The following is a 19,244-nucleotide window of genomic DNA, read 5'->3' as shown; positions in this document are numbered from 1 at the left end:
CTAATCGTATGGTTCTTAAAAATTGTCTACCACTATTGTATCTTTTCAATAGGGGGATTTTACTACGATGCTGAATATGTCTAATGAGTCTGTCTATATCTTTCAAAGGTTTCCTTCAAACTACTGCTGAGGAGTTTTGCTTTTATTATGCAAGAAAAGATGGTGGGTTGTGCTTTCCGGATTTTCCAAGAAAACAAATTAGAGGGCCAGCCTCGAACTACCTGGACCAGATGGAGGAGTACGACAAAGTAGAAGACATCACCAGGTTCATAACGATAAATGCTCCTTAACCATTTAAAAAACCCAACTGACAAATCTTGTGATTTCTGACAACAAACCCACTGTGCTTGTGTCCAGCAGGCTCTGTCCTTCAGATGGCTTTCTCTTTTCCTTTTTAATCATTTGTTTCTCTACGATCACATTAGCTTAAATGCTTCTAATGCGTGGCTACTAATCTACTGTTATGAGCTTGGCTTCTCTATGATTCATGTGAATTTTATGAGTATCGTTTTAAACTTGAATTTTATAATTGGTGTTAGCTTAGTGCAATGGAAATATTCAGCATAATTATTATTAGCGAATCAGAGTTTTATAAATAGACCTTAGAACTTTCTCTCCGAGTGCCTTTCAGTAAGATTTAATGATTGGGAGTAAAGCTAATTTTAATTATAGTCACTGAAAAGTGAGGTGAGCTCAGGAAACTAAAATACATACCTGTTTTGATTCTCTCTTTTACTTTCTGAGAGAAGGCTGCTTTGTTTGCTTCCATTGAAATGAATTTAAAAGAATCACTTGAGTCATAATGTGACCTGAGGTTAGCAGTGCTTCGTGGTTCCAAAGCCATTGATTCCGGGGAAATGTATTTAGAAAAAGATGCCCAGTAGTGCCTCTCCTCCTTCATCCCAAGCAAAGCTTACTGGTTTTCTTTAATTTGTTTAGAAAGCACAAACACAACTGCTTCTGTGTTCAGGAGGTTGTAAGTGGACTGCGCCAGCCTGTTGGGGCCGTGCACAGTGGGGACGGCTCGCACCGGCTGTTCATTCTGGAAAAGGAGGGTTTCGTGAAGATACTCACCCCCGAAGGAGAAATTTTCAAGGAGCCTTATTTGGACATTCACAAACTTGTTCAGAGTGGAATAAAGGTTGGCTTTTTAAATTTTATTTATCTTTGCTCTGGCCATGTTGATTTTATTTTAGCGTTATCCTCTGTGAAGATATTAAATCTTTGTAATAAATCAAAGACTATTTAAGGAGACAACATAAGGGAACAGTAATGGCAACTGCATTGAGACAATGACATTAACATTTTAATGCTCTTTGGTGACTATTAAGCAGGGCAATAAGATTGATGTTTTGACGTCTCCCCTATGTAACTGACACAATTTAATTCTTTGTTTTATAAAATGTATTTTTAAATGTTTTTTAACAGGCATTCTACTTAGAACTGTGTATCAGGATATGCTAGTGGAAACAGGTTTTTGGGTTATTGTGGCGATTGCAAATTATTCTCTCATTGAATCAGGTTTTGAGTCTGTGTCATAAAAAAATGTTACTTATACTGTGCCTTCCTTGTACTGTACAGAGTTTTCAAGGTAAGTCAAATACTTTTATCTCTAATTAGCCATCTTAATGCTCTATAGGAACATCTATTGCCTTTTCCACTTTTCCAATTTGGGGCCTCGGGTTAAATAACGCTGTAGGTATGTAGATAAAATTGTCAAATCTGTTTCATGGGAGTATACAGCTCAGTATTGACTGGGCTGCTACAGAAAATAACGGTGTTCTAAAATTCAGACCTGTCAGATGGCTCTTCGCTATTTTGGAATGAAGCAAAGTAACAGTATGATTTGGGAAGAACTGGCTAGCCTTTTTATTTCTTCCCTGGAAAAAAATGAAGGGAGGATTTGCACTCTTCTACCCAGATAAAATTAAACTCCTTACTTTTTGAGCTCTACTCATAGGCCAGAATCTCAAAAGCAGAAGTCAGTCAGAAAAAAAACATAGATATGTTCCTGATGTCTACTCAGCGGCTGCCTTGTATAACCATTAGGATGGGTCAGTGAGAACACAGGGATGGCCATCTTATCGGGGTCAGCCAAACTCCAGCTCTTGTTGTGACTGTGACTGCAGGAGAGAAGTGTGTATGACATGTGGGGTCCTTAAGGAAAAGCATGTTGGCACCGAGTCATCAATGATTAGGAAAAAGCCATTTAACTCAGTAATTCCAACTTTTTCCCAGTAAAACTTTTCATTAGAATTCACAGCAAATGATCAATAGTCTCTTAAAATGAAGCGTTAGTGATTTGCACATCAGAGTCCAATAAATACATTCCGTATTCCATATTCTGTGGTGTGTTCCGATAACTTGCCAACAGCAGAGCCTAATGAGCAAAGAGTAGAGATGTGGCAGCAGCGTATCTGCTCACTGGCAGGATATTTTCTCTAACTATGAAAGTTAAATGCACTTTCTATAAAAGGAAAAATTGGGGAAGTACTTTCAAAAGTCCATCACCTACAGTCTCATCAATTAAACAGTATCACTATTAGAGTTTTGGTACACTTTCTTCCAGTGTTAATATTAAAATTAAGTGAATCTTTCCTGAATACAAAGGAAATACAGGCCCCTATTAACAAAGGTGGAAACACACAAGAAGAACATACTAGGCTTTCTCCTAAGCAGCTTTAAAATAAATTCAAAGGCAAACCATATATACATCTTCAGCCTCCTTATTCCACTTAACAATATGACTTGAGTCTATTCCCAGATGTGGAAACTTTTCCTCCAAACTGAGTTTTTAATCTCTTTGGGGTGTTTCATTTACTTATTCTGAGACATTTGTGATGATTCCATCATTTTCTTTTTACCATCATAAATAATGTCCTTTATCGTTCTTGTACACGTTCTATCACTTGGTCCTTGGTATTCATTCACCGACAGAGCATATTTGAATGTAAGAGCATACACCATGACACACAGCACCAATTTACTCTAAAGTGTAACGTTTTCAAGCACTTGAAAGACTAATAAATAGTTTTCAAATATCTTTTGATTTAAAAAAAGATAATATTCAAAAGATATTTATAATAAAATGTAGGTGTAAGAAAGGGACTTAGATTACTTGAAAATTTCGTTATGAAAGTGAGAAACTGGTGTTTCTGTTTCTACTTCAGTTAAAAGAATGTCTTCTTTTTCATTGGGGTTTCTTGAGAGTTACTTGGTTTCTGTGTGTGCTCAACGTAGGGATACTGAACAGAACTTCATCTTCTCTGACATTTCATTATGTGATAAAATCATATGAGCCAGATATGACTGCTGGGTATGTGTTCGGCACATCTCCAGGAATTTCCCAAACCCCCTTTGGCCCTTCTTTCCTAGGAGAGTTCCAGGACTTCTGGGCCATCCAGAAGTCCTTCATAATCCATTATTCTACATACATCGTAGAATCTATAATATTATATATTTTAAAGTGCAATATATTGCATTCCTTCAGTATTTATTATTCCCATGATGTCAGTAAGATGGGAATATTTGAGTTTGTACAGTATAATGAATAACAAGACCACATCTTTATCAGCTAAGGTTATGTTACAAATGGCCTTTCTCTTAATGCCCATGGAACTCCCATGAGAAGCTAAATGTTAGAAGAGGCTACTGTTGGTGTGGGGCCAACATTCAAGAGCTGAAAATACCACTGAATTTTGTGGTAGGCTCTTCGGAGACTTCTGAAGTCCTGTAGGGAAAACATTTCACAGTAGTTTTTTCCAAGCTTCTTTAGATCCATGAGTAGTGTGTTCTTGGCAATATTCTGTTTTTGTCAACAATATTTTACATAAATAATGCAAATTGGATTTTCATAAACCCTTGTATCTATCATTTCTCTATTCTTTTGGTTTTAAGATTCAAAGACAGAGCTTAGAGCTGCCTTAACAAGCTAAAGTACAGACTGCAATACTCAGACCACAGAATTAATGATGTACTCTCAGCCCCAATTTCATATGTGGACATGAAAACAAGACAAACCACAGTGGAGACTCCCCCATGCCATTAATTAATGACCAGTATGAGTATATTAAATCAGGCATACAGAGGTATTCCTGGTTACAGCAGTTTCTAAAAGCTAATGCTGGCTATAAAGGAAACTGGATTCCTTTCCTGCTAATTGTCAGTTAAGCATTGACAGTGATTGGTCAGTTCTTGGTTGGCCTCCGTAAACCTCTGTAAGTTCTGATCTTCTGAGACATCAGCAAAGAATCCATCATGCAGGAAACCTGGATACATTCCCTCAGTGGGTCTGGATGGAAGCTATGCATATGATGTCTTGTTATTAAACACCCAGATGGTACAGCCTGTATTTATAGAGTCCAGCATGCTAGCTGTCTGCATTTCACTGGGCAAAAGTGATGTGCAAAATTGCAAAGCACGAGCGAAAAAACTGTCTTCATTTTGTTAAAGGAAATGAAATGTGGACTTGGATTAATGAAATAAATGCTATACCATGTGAGTTTCAACTGTCACTTCATTTAAGAAGAGTTGATTCCAACCTAGAGGACGGATTATATACTTGACAATATTATAATTACAAAATTATAACATTGTCAAGCGGAGTGAATCAAATATGTTTTAGAATTTTATAGTGATTTGATAGCTCTTTGGTGATGGGGCAGTGTAGGAGCTAACCGCTAACAGTGACAGTGTGAAGAATGCCTGTGTCCGACTGATGAGCAAACTTGAACATCTTCATTGTGGGGGAGGGCAGGGGGAGCCTGCACGCTGGTTTTTGCTGTTGCTATTGCTGTTTTGTTCCAAAGAAGGAAATTACAAAAATGTATAATATCTCCAAGGGAAAAAAAGTCTTTAAGAAACTGGCAATTTGAAATCTTTAAATTAAGCATATATGTGAATTTTGAATCAGAACTTGTGGCAAGTGTAGAACCAAATACATCTGTCTGAAGTCCTTGGGGAGTGACAGACCTGTGGTTCTCAAGATGACTTCACAGTATAATCTAGAACCTTTCCAAAATTCTATCACCTCAGTTGAATCAGAATAGCTGGGTGGGAACCCAGTGTTTTTAAAGCTTTTCTGGGGGATTTCAATGGGTAGCCAATGGGAGAGCCACACACCTACATAGAGCAGGGCCTCTGAGTCACTTACATGCTTTTTCTGCCCAGTCTCTGCTCAAGTCCCTTAGTGAAATGGCCTCTGGGAGCAAATGGTTGGACACCACTTGTCATTTGTCCTGTCCTTTTGCCATTGACTTGGCCTACACGTCTCACCTGTCCACTCTGAGTGATGTGTTAACTCTGGCAGCATATAAGCTTCTTTTTTTTTCTTTTTGTTTCACCCCTCAACATTTATTTTATATTTATTCTTAAAATTTGTAGTCATTTTTAATATAAAATAATTCATTGAGTCCTTACTGTGGCGTGAATCTTAGGAGTTTATTTTATTTTATTTTTTTTTGCTTTTTTTTTAATTTTTTATAATAAATTTTATTTTTATATTCCCCATACAATTTCAACCCCCCATTTTGACCCCAATCCTCCCCTCCCTCCACCCACCCCCCCAAAAGTGTCTCTGGTTCATAGATTTTTGTTGATTTTGATTTTCACTTTCTTATAGTTATTCATTTTCCTGGTCCCTTATTTAAGTTTTCTAGATTCCTGCTGAGTGAGACCATCCGGTATTTTTCTTTTTCATTCTGGCTTATTTCGCTGAGCATGATCCCTTCCAGCGCCATCCATGTTGCTGCAAATTGCATGTGTTTATCTTTTTTGAATGCTGAGTAATATTCCATGGTGTATATGTACCACATCTTCTTGATCCAGTCATCTATTTTTGGGCATTTGGGCTGTTTCCAAAGCTTAGCTATTGTAAATAGTGCTGCTATAAACATAGGGGTGCAGGTGTTCTTTGGAATTGATGTTTCTGTGTCCTTTGGGTAAATACCTAGGAGTGGAATTGCTGGATCCTATGGAAGCTCTATGTTTAGTAGGTCCAGAAATCTCCACACAGCTCTCCATAGTGGTTGGACCAGTTTGCACTCCCACCAATAGTGCAGAAGAGTTCCTTTTTCTCCACACCCTCGCCAACATTTGTTGTTGCTAGTTTTTTTAATATGTGCCATTCTCACTGGTGTAAGATGGTATCTCATGGTAGTTTTGATTTGCATTTCCCTGATGACAAGTGATGTTGAACATTTTTTCATATGCCTGTTGGCCATTTGCATTTCCTCTTCAGAGAAGTTTCTTTTTAGCTATTCTGCCCATTTTTTGACTGGATTATTTTCTTTGTTGTTGTTGAGTCTCATCAGCTCTTTGCAGATTTTTATGATCAGTCCTTTATCATTAGTGTTGGGTGCAAAAATGTTCTCCCAGTTGGTGGGGTTTCTCTTTGTTTTTGTTATTGTCTCTTTTGCTGTGCAGAAGCTCTTTAATTTGATGTAGTCCCAGCTGTTTATCTTTGCCTTCACTATCACTGCTTTGGGTGATGTGTCTGTAAAGATGTCTTTGATGTGCAAATCACGTAGTGTTTCGCCTATATTTCCTTCAATGTATTTTATGTTTTCAGGTTTTATGTCTAGTTCTTTAATCCATTTTGAGTTGGTTTTTGTGTATGGTGTGAGGTAGTGGTCAAGCTTCATTCTTTTGCATGTAGCAACCCAGTTTTCCCAGCACCATTTATTGAACAGACTTTCTTTGCTCCAATGCATATTCTTTGCTCCTTTGTCAAATATTAGTTGACCATAAATCTGTGGGTTTATTTCTGGATTTTCTATTCAATTCCATTTGTCTGTGTGTCTGTTCTTGTTCCAATACCATGCAGTTTTGATGATTATGGCTTTGTAGTATAGCCTGAAATCTGGGAGTGTGATGCCTCCATTCCCTTCTTTTTTTTTCAGGAGAGCTTTGGCTATTCGGGGTTCTTCTTGATAGAATTTTTTTTTTAAATGCTACTTAAAAACCTCAACAATTCTGGGCCTCCCCTGGAGGTGCAGGCGGTTGAGCACCGCACTGTGAAGCTGTCTGCAGTCTTTGCAGTGCCGGTTCAATCCCGACCGGCCAGCCAGGGTCCCACATGGTGCGCAGACCTCTCCTGTCGCGCCCGCTGCTCCCCTCAGCAGTGTATTTTGTCAGTCTGCCTGTTCTGTTCCCCGCTCTGTCTCTGGTGAATCCTCTCACCCTCCCACACATCTGGCCTATACCCCGGCTCTTGTATAAATCAATCAATCAATCAATCAATCAATCTTTTAAAAAAAACTCAACAATTCTCATTGGCCAACTTCACCTAATGTGGTTTGCCTACTTGGGTTCCTTTTTGGAATCTGGTGCTCAGCAAATTGGCAGGATCTGGTGTAGTTCCTGTACCTAAAATTAGGAGTTAGCTATGAGAGCTGTAAACACTTGTGAAAAGTGGCAGGCACCCCAAAAGCCCCTCTAAATGTGATTTACCAGTCTCCTCTGCTGACCTAGCACCTGAAAATCAACCCCAGCTTTGGTGCACCTGTGAGACCTGCAAGCACCGATCCCTGCCAGTCCATTCAGTGCTCTCAAGGGCTCCCAGGTGCCAGTGCAAGCAGTGGGAGGGTGGAGCAGTGTTAGCCACAGGCAGCAAAGCCAAAAGCCTTGTCCATCACTGGAACAAGTGCACCCGGACTCCTGTCTCTCTCACCTGACTGGACCCTCACTTCAAAAGCTGTTTTTGGAAGCAGTCCTTTTACCAGGGGAGGAGAATACAGAAGGCTGAAAGCTGCTGTTTGTCTGGTGACGTCTGGTGGGCTCTTGAGAGACAGTGGCCAGGGTGCCCAGGAGCTAGAGAGCATGTAGGGGTGCATGGGGCCAGCCCCAGCAGGGCAGCCTCCTCCGACTTCACTCACTTGTAAATCACATGCAGGATTCGTCCCCATTGGGGTGGATGTCCTACTTTCCTGAAGTCTGTCCTAGTCCTAACTAAACTTTCACATGTTCCTTGGTCTTTCACTTGCATTCTGCTGGCAGCCTGTGAAATGTTAGTGTATTTTTGTTCGAATGAAATGAGTCAGAGCAGAAGTGAAAAGCAATTTACTTTTCAAAAGTAACATTGGAAACCCGGCGCACACACACACATGCGTATGGATGGTGATAAATGGGCCATGTATCAAAGTTGCTTCCAAAGTTAAAGTCAGTTAACTTTCTATCACTTTGAGAATAAATGCATTTAATGGTTACTCCTACTGCTAGAGAAATTCTCTTTTAGATGGGGTTTAATCACTTCTGAAGTAGTCATTTGATAGGTTCAAAACTTTAAAAATATCATTATGCAAAAACATTCCAGAATGTTTTTTCCCCAACTAGAGCATGCTTAAATGCAGACTCTGCATTCAGGTTAGAAGAAAGCATTGGTCCGGTTGAAAGAATGCAATAAAATATATTTGGCAAATATCACTATAGAAGATCACCATTTTAAAAGCTATTAAACCTCATCTGAAAAAGAGTTGCTAGAATGCTGGGTATAACCATTAAATACATGTATCCTAAAAGTGATAGAAAGTGAATCAAATTGTCTTCCCCAAATAAAAACTTTTAAATACCTTCTCTTTCAATAGTTTAAAAATCTGGTTCCAAACCATTAAGTTAAAAATAAACAAAATGTAGATCTGCGAGTAAAATTTTAGGCTGCAGTCATTTTATATGTGTGTGTGTGTGTGTATCTAGGTAGTAATGATATGGTATTAAACCATATTTTATTGAGTGTTGCTGACACTTTAGATCAAAATGCCCCGTACTCTGAAAATTCATGTTGTTTGCAATTTTCAAATAAGCTTAACCTCATTTTAAATCTACTGTGATTGTCCACAGAAAAATTATTTTTGTAAACCAACAAGTCCCCTTGGTGATGTGAAATAATCTCAGCGTCATTTTCTGTTTGGTATCGTTAATTTTCATGTTCTAGTTTCTTGATGCTCGCATTTGCAATCCATTCATAAAGTGCTTCAAGAACTATAAATGCATACAGGCCACGTGTGTGACATATGCCAGTTTCAGCCAGTTGAATCTGTAAGTTATTTTCCATCCTGCATCATATTCTCTGTTGAAGTGTGACTGAAGGGGCACAGGCAAGGTCCCTCCAGTTGAGGACAGAAAGACCTGCACCCTCCCACATTTTTGTCCCATTAGTCACAGCTGAGGTAAATGAATGTCTTTGCATTTTAACGATAGAGAAAAAGGAGCCTGTCCATCTCAAAGTTCTGTGATTATCACTTACAACACGTGAAAAAAAACAAGAAGCTTACACTAGAGAAGGTGCCTGCCTGAACATGGCCACCCCCGGCACTACTTCTGACTAGAAAGAGAAAAGAGAAGCCCTATTGGGGAGCGCAGGTGATGTTACTTTCCAGGGGCTGGATGACAATAGCAGGCACCTCTCTGTGGTGGAAGGCAGCCCAGCACCCTTTTAGAGATACTCAGTGGCTTTTCTTTCCCAAGACCACAGTCTCAAGGAAGCTGGGTTGTTAGGATACCCTGGTCTTCCTTCTTACTAATCATACCCACCACTACGAGCAAGCTTTGCCAAGCTATTCCATAGAGAGCTCCGTGATCCTTACAGTAACCTGGGAGGCAGGTATGAAAGCCTCATTTCACAGAAGTGAAGTAAACCACCTAAACTTATACAGTTGACTGGCGCTAGCCACGACTTCCAGGGCCCTCATCTGAGGCCACACTGTCTACGTCAGTGCTCTCTGCTGGAAGCTTCTCATAGCAGCTCTCCGTAGCGGGTCAGATTGAGGGGTGTGTGCAAGAAATACATTGGCAACAGTTAGGATTAGCACACTAATTCTGGCTGGCAAGACAGTGGAGTTCTCAGGCCTGAGAACTTGATTCCCTGGCTGCACCCACACCAGGCCTGTCCAGCCAGGCCAGTCGTTGACTCTGTCTAGGCTTAGCTTCTTCATCTGTGAGCTGGAGAGAACAAAGGTCACATGTAGCACCATATGTTTGGAATCTGGTGTATTTAGTGAGCCCTGGCTATTCTCATCTCTCATGCTAACATGAAGGTCTTGGGGGGGGGGGGTTTGCCTAGCCCCTCAGAATGATCCCCAAGCACCATCAGTGGGTTTACAGGTACTGAACAGGCCCCTTAATCTGGGATTGCATGAGGACTGGTGGAAATCCCGTGAGAGTGTTAGTGTCTGCACCAAAATTATGTGACATTGCCATGGAAACAAAGTTGTATTGATGTGCAGAGTGTTGTTTTTTATTCCAAAAGCCAAAGTGGAATATAATTTTATAGAAATGTGCAACTAGAGGAAGAAGCACCTTCTCACTGGCAGCACCACCTTTTGGTGTGCCGTCCACGGCACTGTACCCAGGCCCCATGAGGACTGAACTCCAAGCAGCTGACCCATGCGTGGGCGGCGACCTTTCATCAGAACTTCCTTGCTTTCATAGTAGTTTTTCTCAACTGGGATATTCTAGTAATATAGGGCTTTTTGTGTGTTTATTTTGGAACATGGTTTGTGTCAATCTGCCACAGAGTTAATACATTGTAGGATTTGCAAAGGAAATATCCTGGAACTGAAAACAAAGAAGGCACATACTTTTGCCACGAGCAACTATTGCTCAAAGCACAGACTTAGAACCTTGGGATTTGGGAAGGAAGCAATTGGGCAAACTTGCTGTCACTTTGACTTGTAAGGTCATGATACAGAGAGTGCGTTCCCCAACATATTTTATGTTCAGTAAAATGTATCAGGAAGTCAGGGTAGAGAGAACTTTAAGGGATGACTTCAAAATTAAACATTAGTAACAGTGAACATCAGTTATCAAGCTGACGAGCTGGCGATCAGGTGCAAGAGAAGATACATCCATGGAAAGAGCTTAACTGCCTACCTCGTAGTCTCCAGTCCAATAGACACTTTCCTATCACATTAACTCAGTATTTGATTGAGAGTTTCCTACACAGTCCAGCATGCTGCTTTTTGACTTGTGCCTCCCTTTCTAGGGCCAGTATCAGGAGTGTGTTTATAATGGTATTTTGTTTTTAATAAACTTCTTTCACTTCTACATTTATACAATAGATTTAGGTAGACCAGCTATAATATGTATATGCAATAAATGTGTTATCAATTACTCCTGTGCATCTTAACATGCTTGTCGGTCGTATTTATCCGTTGGCATTTAGTTATTTTTGTCTGTAAAGTCTGCGATCATGTTGAACTATTATTAGAGCATCAAGGTCGTCACAAACTGGGGACTTGTTTAAAGTGTTTTAAAAACTGGATCACTGCCTAAAAATTAAAACCAACTTTGGAATTTTCAGTTCAAATATACCTTGAAAAATAAGGTGCTAGCTAGTGACACCATTCTGTAATGTGTTGTAATGAGAAAGGCTTGAGAAAATCTTTTTCTAAGTCATGTATTTTTCAATCTGAGTGTGACTGTGAGATGCCAGGTGACACTGCCTGTTGTCTCAGTGGTTCTCAGGAATTGTCATCAGAAGGGAGGTAAAATGTGCATCTCCCACTTGCTGAATTCCCACCCTACTGCATTTGGGCATGCTGTCTACCATCTTGTTCTAAGTTCATTCGCTCACTCATTTAAAGATAGTGTGCTTTTCCACAGGCCTAAACTTCAAATCACAGAATATCTATAAAAGGTAATTAATTGCTTAGCATAAAAGGTGTGCTAATTACTCCACCATATATACCTGAGAGAAGATCAGAACAAAAAAGGAAATGAGGGAATTTGGTCTAAATCCAGCAAAACTAATTCTCTCAATGCTAGTAGTTTAAGTCATTTTTAAATCATTTATTGCAATGGTAGAACTGAAACCAATAAACTGAAGCTAACATAACATAACACATTGTGACAAAGGATCTTAAAGGTTTATATATGGTCACAAACTTCTTGAGAAAAGAACTGTCCTTTCAAATATTCAAATATTGAGGATTCTGGCTTTCTCTTTAGGAGTAGCTAAATACTGGGCCTCCCCTGGTGGCGCAGCGGTTGAGCGCTGGGCTGCAAGGCTGCCCGTAGCCTCTGCAGCACTGGTTCGTTCCCCGCCACCAGCGAGTGTCCCACAAAAAAAAAAAAAAAGAGTAGCTAAATACTTTATCTTTTCTTTTTCTTTTTTTAATATTAATGAGCTGTATCTAAACCAGCCTCTTCTCCCGAGCACCTTTGTTTCAAATGGATCATAAGCTTAAATAAAATGACGTTTGCCATTTAAGTCAAAATGGGTTCTTTTGACTTAGTGGAAACCTATCTGCTTTGACAACCCTTGGCCAACAGTGAAACCTTTCAACATTCCTTGGGAAAAAACAAGACTGTAAGAAGTACAAATGGAAGATGGGGGGGCGGGGGTTGAGGGGGTAGAAAAGGGCAGGCAGTACTCTTAGAGCAGAAAAAGATAGCAAATTTCATGCCTACAGAATTCTTAGCCTTTCTCTGAGGGTTGGCGAGGAGTTTCCCACAGTTCACGCTTTTCTGTGGATGGATATGACACACCTGTTCAGGAAAAGTGGCCCCAATTCCCTCCACACACAGTCACCAAACATCTGTCCTAACTAATCAGTGACTGGCCTCTATTCGCTTCCTGACCTGAGGTTGAAAACACCACGCAGCTCCTTCCCTCGCCAACTGTGGGTTGGAACAGAAGCCATCAAAGGTGGCTGTTATCTCCAGGGGTTTGGAAGGTCATATTGACCCCATGATATTAATAATGTATTTATGCCTGGAGTTTCTGTGCACTTCCCCCTGCGGCTGACCTTAGGATTTTGTGCTTGCATAATGTGGCTAGTGCTGAAAAGATTTACCCAGTCGTTGGCATAGCCCCATGATTGCCTAAGTTCCTTCATTGCAGTCTAAAGACAGTATCTCCTTGGCTGAAGAAAGGACTGTGTGTGTGTGTTTTAAATTTTTTTTGGTACTTTGATTAAATGTCAATACAGAGGAAATTTCAGCACAACCAAAAAGGCATGGCTGATGGAATGAGCTTCTTCCTTTGTCAGTAATTATCAGAAACTTGGTGACAGCATCAATCGCCAACATCGCTGATGGCTAAGGTGTCACACCCTGTCACAGCCTCTGCTGGGCCATGTGAGGTCCGATGCTCGGTGACCAGAGCTTCAGACTCTTCACGACCACCTGAGCAACAGCCTTGCCAGTACAGTGAAACTTAGCAGTTCGCCTGAACTTCTGGGATCTTTGCAGCCTCGTCTTGAAGGCAGAGGACTAAGCTAAGGATAACTTAGGTCCTTTCTGCTGCTAAAATTCTGTGAAATAGAAAATTCTATTCTCTGGAATAGGATTCCTTGAGAATCATGGGAGAGACAAGCACTCCCAGTACACAGGAACTCCCTCCTGCTTGCTGGCTTAGAGGCGCAGAGAATGGGGGCCTCCTCCCCATTCACAGACAGGTGCTCCCTACTCTGTGAGTCCCCCGTGCTCCAGCTAAACATGTGGAAGATGCCTAACTGGATGTGATGCGGCTTGGGTTCTGTAAGGTGGGATCGGGTCTGAAGGTGTAGCACCCCAGGGTGGTGCATTTTTTTTTTTTTTGAGCGAAGAAATGTTTTTATTAATCACAGCTTAAAATTAACATGACATCCTACTGGAATTAAACTGGATAAATAATGCTATTATAAAATGTACAGTTCTCACATCCATTTCAGAAGAAAATATTATAAGGGTTTTTCTAGGTCTGATTTCAGTAAACTTTTTCCATAGTAAAGAGCGATTAACATATTCTCAAATTGTGCTAAGAAACGGTGAGAAAGGCAAGTATAAAATCTCTACTATCAACTGGCAGGATTAGGACTCTTGCTAAACCAGAAACACATTTCTATTTTAGCTGTTACACCAGTGCACGGGTGGTGCATTTTTAAAGCTGGGCTGCAAAGTGGAGATGTCCCTGACCTTGAGGCAGGCGGTAATCAGTGTGCTGGGGAGGAGACCAGGGCCGAGCTGAGAGAGGGAAGAGCCCTTGGCACCACACTTGAGCTTCTGGTGTTGGCTTGGGGGTGGGCATGGGGTGGGGGTGGAGTGGGGGTGGGGGTTGACAGGACAAGAAGGGTGTGGCAGATCCTCTGATGAGGTCTTTGGCATTTACTCTAAGTAGGGAAATCACTGGAGGATTTTGAACAGAAGAGGGACGTGATCTGATTTACTTTTTAAACATGATAGGTAGTGGCATGTTGAGAATAGACTAGGAGGCCAGGAGGGGTGTGAGTGGATGAAGGCAGGACACAGGCACTGGAGGCCAGCTCTGTGACAGGCTTTGTGCTGAGGACCCATTGTTGACCATTCCAGCCTAACTCTCCATCTAGAAAATGGGAGACTCCATAACCAAGGTTATGGCTATAACCAAGGTTATAGCCAAGGTTCCTTTTATTTCCAACCTTCAGCAGGTCAATAAATATTGGATGAATATTTAGAAATGGACCCTGTTCAATGTAAGCAGTTCTACACATGTATTTACTCAATTTATACTTTCTTTCCCATAGTTCAAAGCACAAATTTTGAAACCCATTATATTAGCAACATAGGATGTTAATGGGTTCTGGTAAAAAGATGTAAATTGCAGGAAAATATCAGAGTGGTTATATATAAAGAGGAGGGCTCACTGTGCCACAGCTTAAATGACAGCTCAGGAACACAGTAGCCATCAATCTGTGCGCGCACGCGTGCACACACACACACTTTTCCTCCTTGGGAAATGCACATTTAAATAGAAGAAATATGCTTTTTTTTTTAAGACATTTATAACTGGATTTAGCATATAAAAGGCCAAAATCCAGGTATCTTGAAGTCAGAGAGAATTAAATGACAATGGGATATAAAGGTGTGACCTTCAAGTAAGAAAGACACACAAATGTTGTAGAGAATTTCTCACTGTTTAGACTATAAAATACCAGCTTTACTTATAAAGTACCTATAATTCACTCTCAACAGTAAAATATGCCCAGCTATCCTTTGTGAGCTGCTTCTTTGTTATTAATTGAACCTCCTTTATGTAATCAGCCTTTAGGCTGTAAATTAAACTGGAAAAAAAAAAAAAAACTAACCCTATCTCCTTTTCTACCTGCATGTGAATGGACAAAAGTTAATTTGCTTGTGGAGAGAGTAAACTAGATGTGAAAAATTGAAAAGGAGAGAGGGTAAGGCTTGATCAATTTGCTTGCACATGTAAGGATTTCAATGCTCTGTTTCCTTGAGAGAAATCCCATGGTGCCAATTAACCTAACTTATTCCAAAACAATTCTCTATTTGGAAAGAATAATTTTCATTGTGGGTGTTCCTTGAAATTGTATGCCTCATCCCCTGTTATTACTGAGATGTGTGCTGTGCAATTGAAAGTAGCAGCTTCGTCTCCATGCACTGTATAGAGTAAGCTGCACCCACACACAGTGTCACATAATCTGTTTTTATTTTGCTCAATGCACTCTTATTTTTCAGTGATTTTTTTTTTTAATGTGCAAAAGTCGTCTCGACCTAATAGTAAGCCAAATATTTCAGGTCAAAATTATCAAAAACAGTAAAAGCAGGAGACTTGTTTTAATCAGGAAATAGTTTTTCTTGCAAAACTTTGACAAGAAGTCAACACTCGTGGCTTGGTTTAAAACTGCATCTTCATTTTTCTTTGAAATAATGTGAATGTGTTTTTTTCCCCCCTCCAGTGGGTGAAAAGAACTGGACTAGAAAAGACTGAAAAGAATTTAACTAACTTGGTAAATGCAGTCTCCACTTTATTAGACTGTGTTGTCTGTTTGGATTTCTGGAGTACTTTTTTAAAACCTAATAAATCAATTAACCAATATTCATTCTAAGATTTAATTTGGTGAACAGATATATGTGCTTTTCATCAGGCACACATCTTTTTTAAGTCTGAAGCCACCACACACAAAGAATTTAATTCTGACAGACATTTGTTCTCAGCATAAATTCTTCAGGGCCAATCGTTGTGCCCACTTAATCATGCTTCTTAAAAGTGAATTCCAGAAGACTTGAGGCCCCAAATGACCTCTGGTAAGGTGAGTTGTCAGTAAATTACTTTTATGATGTGTCCTAGGGAAGTAGATCTGCTAGAAACTTGGTGGGAAGCTGGCCCCTCCTGCCCGCGGGGGATGACCTTTAACTTCATCCGACCTTTGCATTTCTGATTCTAAGTTTCTGAGAGGCATTGAGTCACATGTCTGGGTGTCATATTCAAAGAGGGCCCCCACACACACCCTGCACCCAGAAGATAGTGCTAACCTCACTTTGTGGTGAAACTTCCAGATGAAGCATGCCAGTAAGCTTTTATTTCTACAATTTAATTTTAAATACCAAATATTTAATGAGTTGAAATGTAAAGGAGTTCAAAACCAATTCATAGTGAGGACTGCCTTGGGTGACATGCAGAAAATGTAATACCTGTAATTTTGCTAATTTGAATTTACTATGGCATTTGAAAATTTATGAGTCATTAAACATGAATGAAGATATTGCATCAGAATACACCTTTTTTTAAATGAAATACTTAGGGAAAACAAGTCCTGTCAATTTTTGTGTTGTCTCCATTAGGAGTAGCTTTCACGGTGTTCTTTTGAGGGTGATGTACATCAACATTATCAAACACAGGAGTTTAGATTCAGTTTTGTGAAAAGAAATATATCCTTATTTGATGATGTCACACTGAAAACTTTAGGAATACTTTTTTTAGAGGATTAAGTTTCACTAGTGATCAGGGCATAATGTAGGTGGGCCCAGATGTCTCTGTTTTAGTTTCATGAATGTCTAATTTTTCTTCTTTTCCTGTTAGCTTTGTATGACATAGAATGAACCAGTATTTTTAATTCTTTACTAAAGAAAAATATTTCATTACTCAGTTTTGTTGTCTATAAGAGTGTTATATGATTTAAAAATAAGTATGTTGTACATGTATACATATAAATTTGTAATTCACATTATATGTATACATAATAATCAGGAATATTATAATATAGATTTAGTACACACACACACACATAATAGAACACTGTTACTGATGAAATATTACTCAAGATAAACTTTTCCCAAAAATTACACACCTAATTTTTAATCAGACAGTGTTTAGGTACTGAAATGTACAGACCAAAGGTAGAATATTTCTATAATCTCTTTGATTTATATTTCAGATTGTAATATAAGCAAAGCCAGGCAATCTAAGCTTTGCATTTGATAGCAACCCTTTGAGGAGGTCAGCCATATGCAGTTGTAGAAGTGATTAGTGTAACTTCAGTAATTTTTTAGTGGGAAAGGAAAGAAATCAGCAAATTCTTTCCTATAAACCAAAGGTTCTGGCTCAAGAGCATATATAAACAAGATGTAAGTTTTAAATATAGCTTAATTGCCACCCAGGAGAGGAACTCAGTGGTAAAAGAGCCGTTGACACAGAGCGAATCTTTAAAGGATGGGGGACGACAGCAAGTTGGTGGCACTGATGTGAGGGGTTCACGGTCCTGTGCTTCACCAATTCAGCACAGAACGTGCTTCCTCCCTCCCTCCAAATCATTTATCTTGGGATGTTGGAGACACAATAATAGTAAAGTAGACTACAGAAATAACTCGCTAATAACCCTCCAAAGTTTTCCATGAGAAAATGGCATTAAATTCACAGTTTCGAGGTGAATTTAGAAGCAAGTTAGGTTAAAATTTAATGAAATAAAACAAGTTAGGATAAGACAGATGGGACGTGTTAAGCCGCTAATACTCAAATTGTCAGGGCTGTTTGCTTATTTTCACCCTGCCAATAAGCACTTGTTGGTTACGCATGCCCTGGAGAGCTAGGGTTGGTGTCTTTTATTTGTGTGCTTGGTGCCATTTTGTTCGATTTCCTCATAAATTCTGCATGGAAGTAGAATGGTTTTAACCTTAATGGTTTCAACCACTGCAGCCTGTTCCACATTATCACTCTCTGGAGCCTTGCTTTTCAATTACCATTCAGCATGGACCAGCAGACACATTCATGTGTGTCAGGCACTGGACAGGGGCCATCTCTGGGTCTCAACCCAAAACACAGAGCATGGAGTGGAAGGGGTGGAAGGTAGGACCCCACAGGAAAATCCGAGTGCATCAGAAGCGGATAGAGGGGAACAGGAAAAGTGGCAGGGGTATGTGACCCTCAGGCCTAAAGCAGGAGCAGAAATGACATGCTACATGCCACCAACAGAGTCTGGACAATCCTAGAAGAAAGAACTGGCCACGCCATCATCCGAGGCATGGTGCCTCTTATAGTGCTTGGCAGAAAAGAGCCTTTCATGAAGCAGGAAACCTCATGGAGGGGTTGGAGTCAGGCTGGACTTGTAGACTGAGGCAAGAGACAGTCCCCACAAAGGGTCTTCTACACTCAGCGTGGGATTCTGGGTTCCTTTGTATGGGAGACAGCAAGGACAGTTGGGCTCCCAATGAAGGCTAAGGCCCCTGTAGAACCAGCGGCTTCTTCTTGTTGCTGTGACTGCCCTTCTTCCCCTCAGGGGATTTTGTGGCCTCTCACATGAAGGGGAGGGCAGCTTAAGAACTAAATTCAAAAAGATGAGCTCTTGCCATTTGTGACAACGTGGATGGAGCTGAAGGAAATTAAGCTGAGTGAGATAAATCAGGAGAAGGACATACAGGATGATTTCAAGTGTGCAATGTAGAGAAATAAAGTAACTGACAAAACTAAACCAATATAATCCCTAGAAATATGCCTGCAGGAGTGAGGCTACCAGAGGGGGAGGTACAGTGGGGTAGGAACAAAAGAGGAAGGGGCGCAGTGGCCTAGGATAAAGGACTATTGGGGTCTTGGGAGGGTGTGCGGTGACATCCATCTGAGGTGTGAGGCTACTCCCCTAACGCGTGTGTAGTGTTGGAATCCAATGTTACCTCAATTTAATAGTAATAATAAAAGAATTGACTCCAGAAAGAACTGAAAAGCAAATGCAAGGGGTGGAGACATGAGAAAAAACAGAAAGTCGATTCAGGAGGACTTAATCAAACATCTCCCGGCCTCTTTCCTCTGTGCTGGCTTGGCTTCCCCTGTTGGCTTGGTTCATGGGCACATTTCCTTCCTGTGGCACAGATTTTAGCAACTCCAGGCTTACGCACTAACCAGCTTAGCAAATCCAAAGGAACAAGAGCTGCGAGCTGCTTTTTCCTCAGACTCCAATCAGTGCTTCAACCGCTGGTGCGGCTCCCGACTCCAGAGCATGCTCTGCTGTGACAGGGCAGAGACCAGCACAGCACAGCACTGAGCCCCAGAGGAATTT

At 40.4% G+C, this 19,244-nt stretch overlaps 1 protein-coding gene across 1 annotated transcript in view; it reads left to right on the top strand.

Annotated features, from left to right (window-relative positions):
- Positions 1-19,244, top strand: part of HHIP (hedgehog interacting protein) — a gene marked incomplete at both ends in the record, with an annotated part of 84,243 nt that overhangs the window by 12,129 nt on the left and 52,870 nt on the right. Inside the window, 2 exons of the mRNA XM_084245707.1 lie at positions 109-265; positions 940-1,141. Of these exons, the coding sequence (XP_084101833.1) occupies positions 109-265; positions 940-1,141 (359 nt within the window). The remainder of the gene's footprint in view (positions 1-108; positions 266-939; positions 1,142-19,244) is intronic.

This window comes from Talpa europaea, assembly GCF_964194135.1.
Source record: "Talpa europaea genome assembly, chromosome: 10".
NCBI lineage: Eukaryota > Metazoa > Chordata > Mammalia > Eulipotyphla > Talpidae > Talpa > Talpa europaea.
The sequence above is the reverse complement of the archived record's forward strand: the minus strand, read 5'-3'. Positions and strand labels throughout refer to the sequence as shown.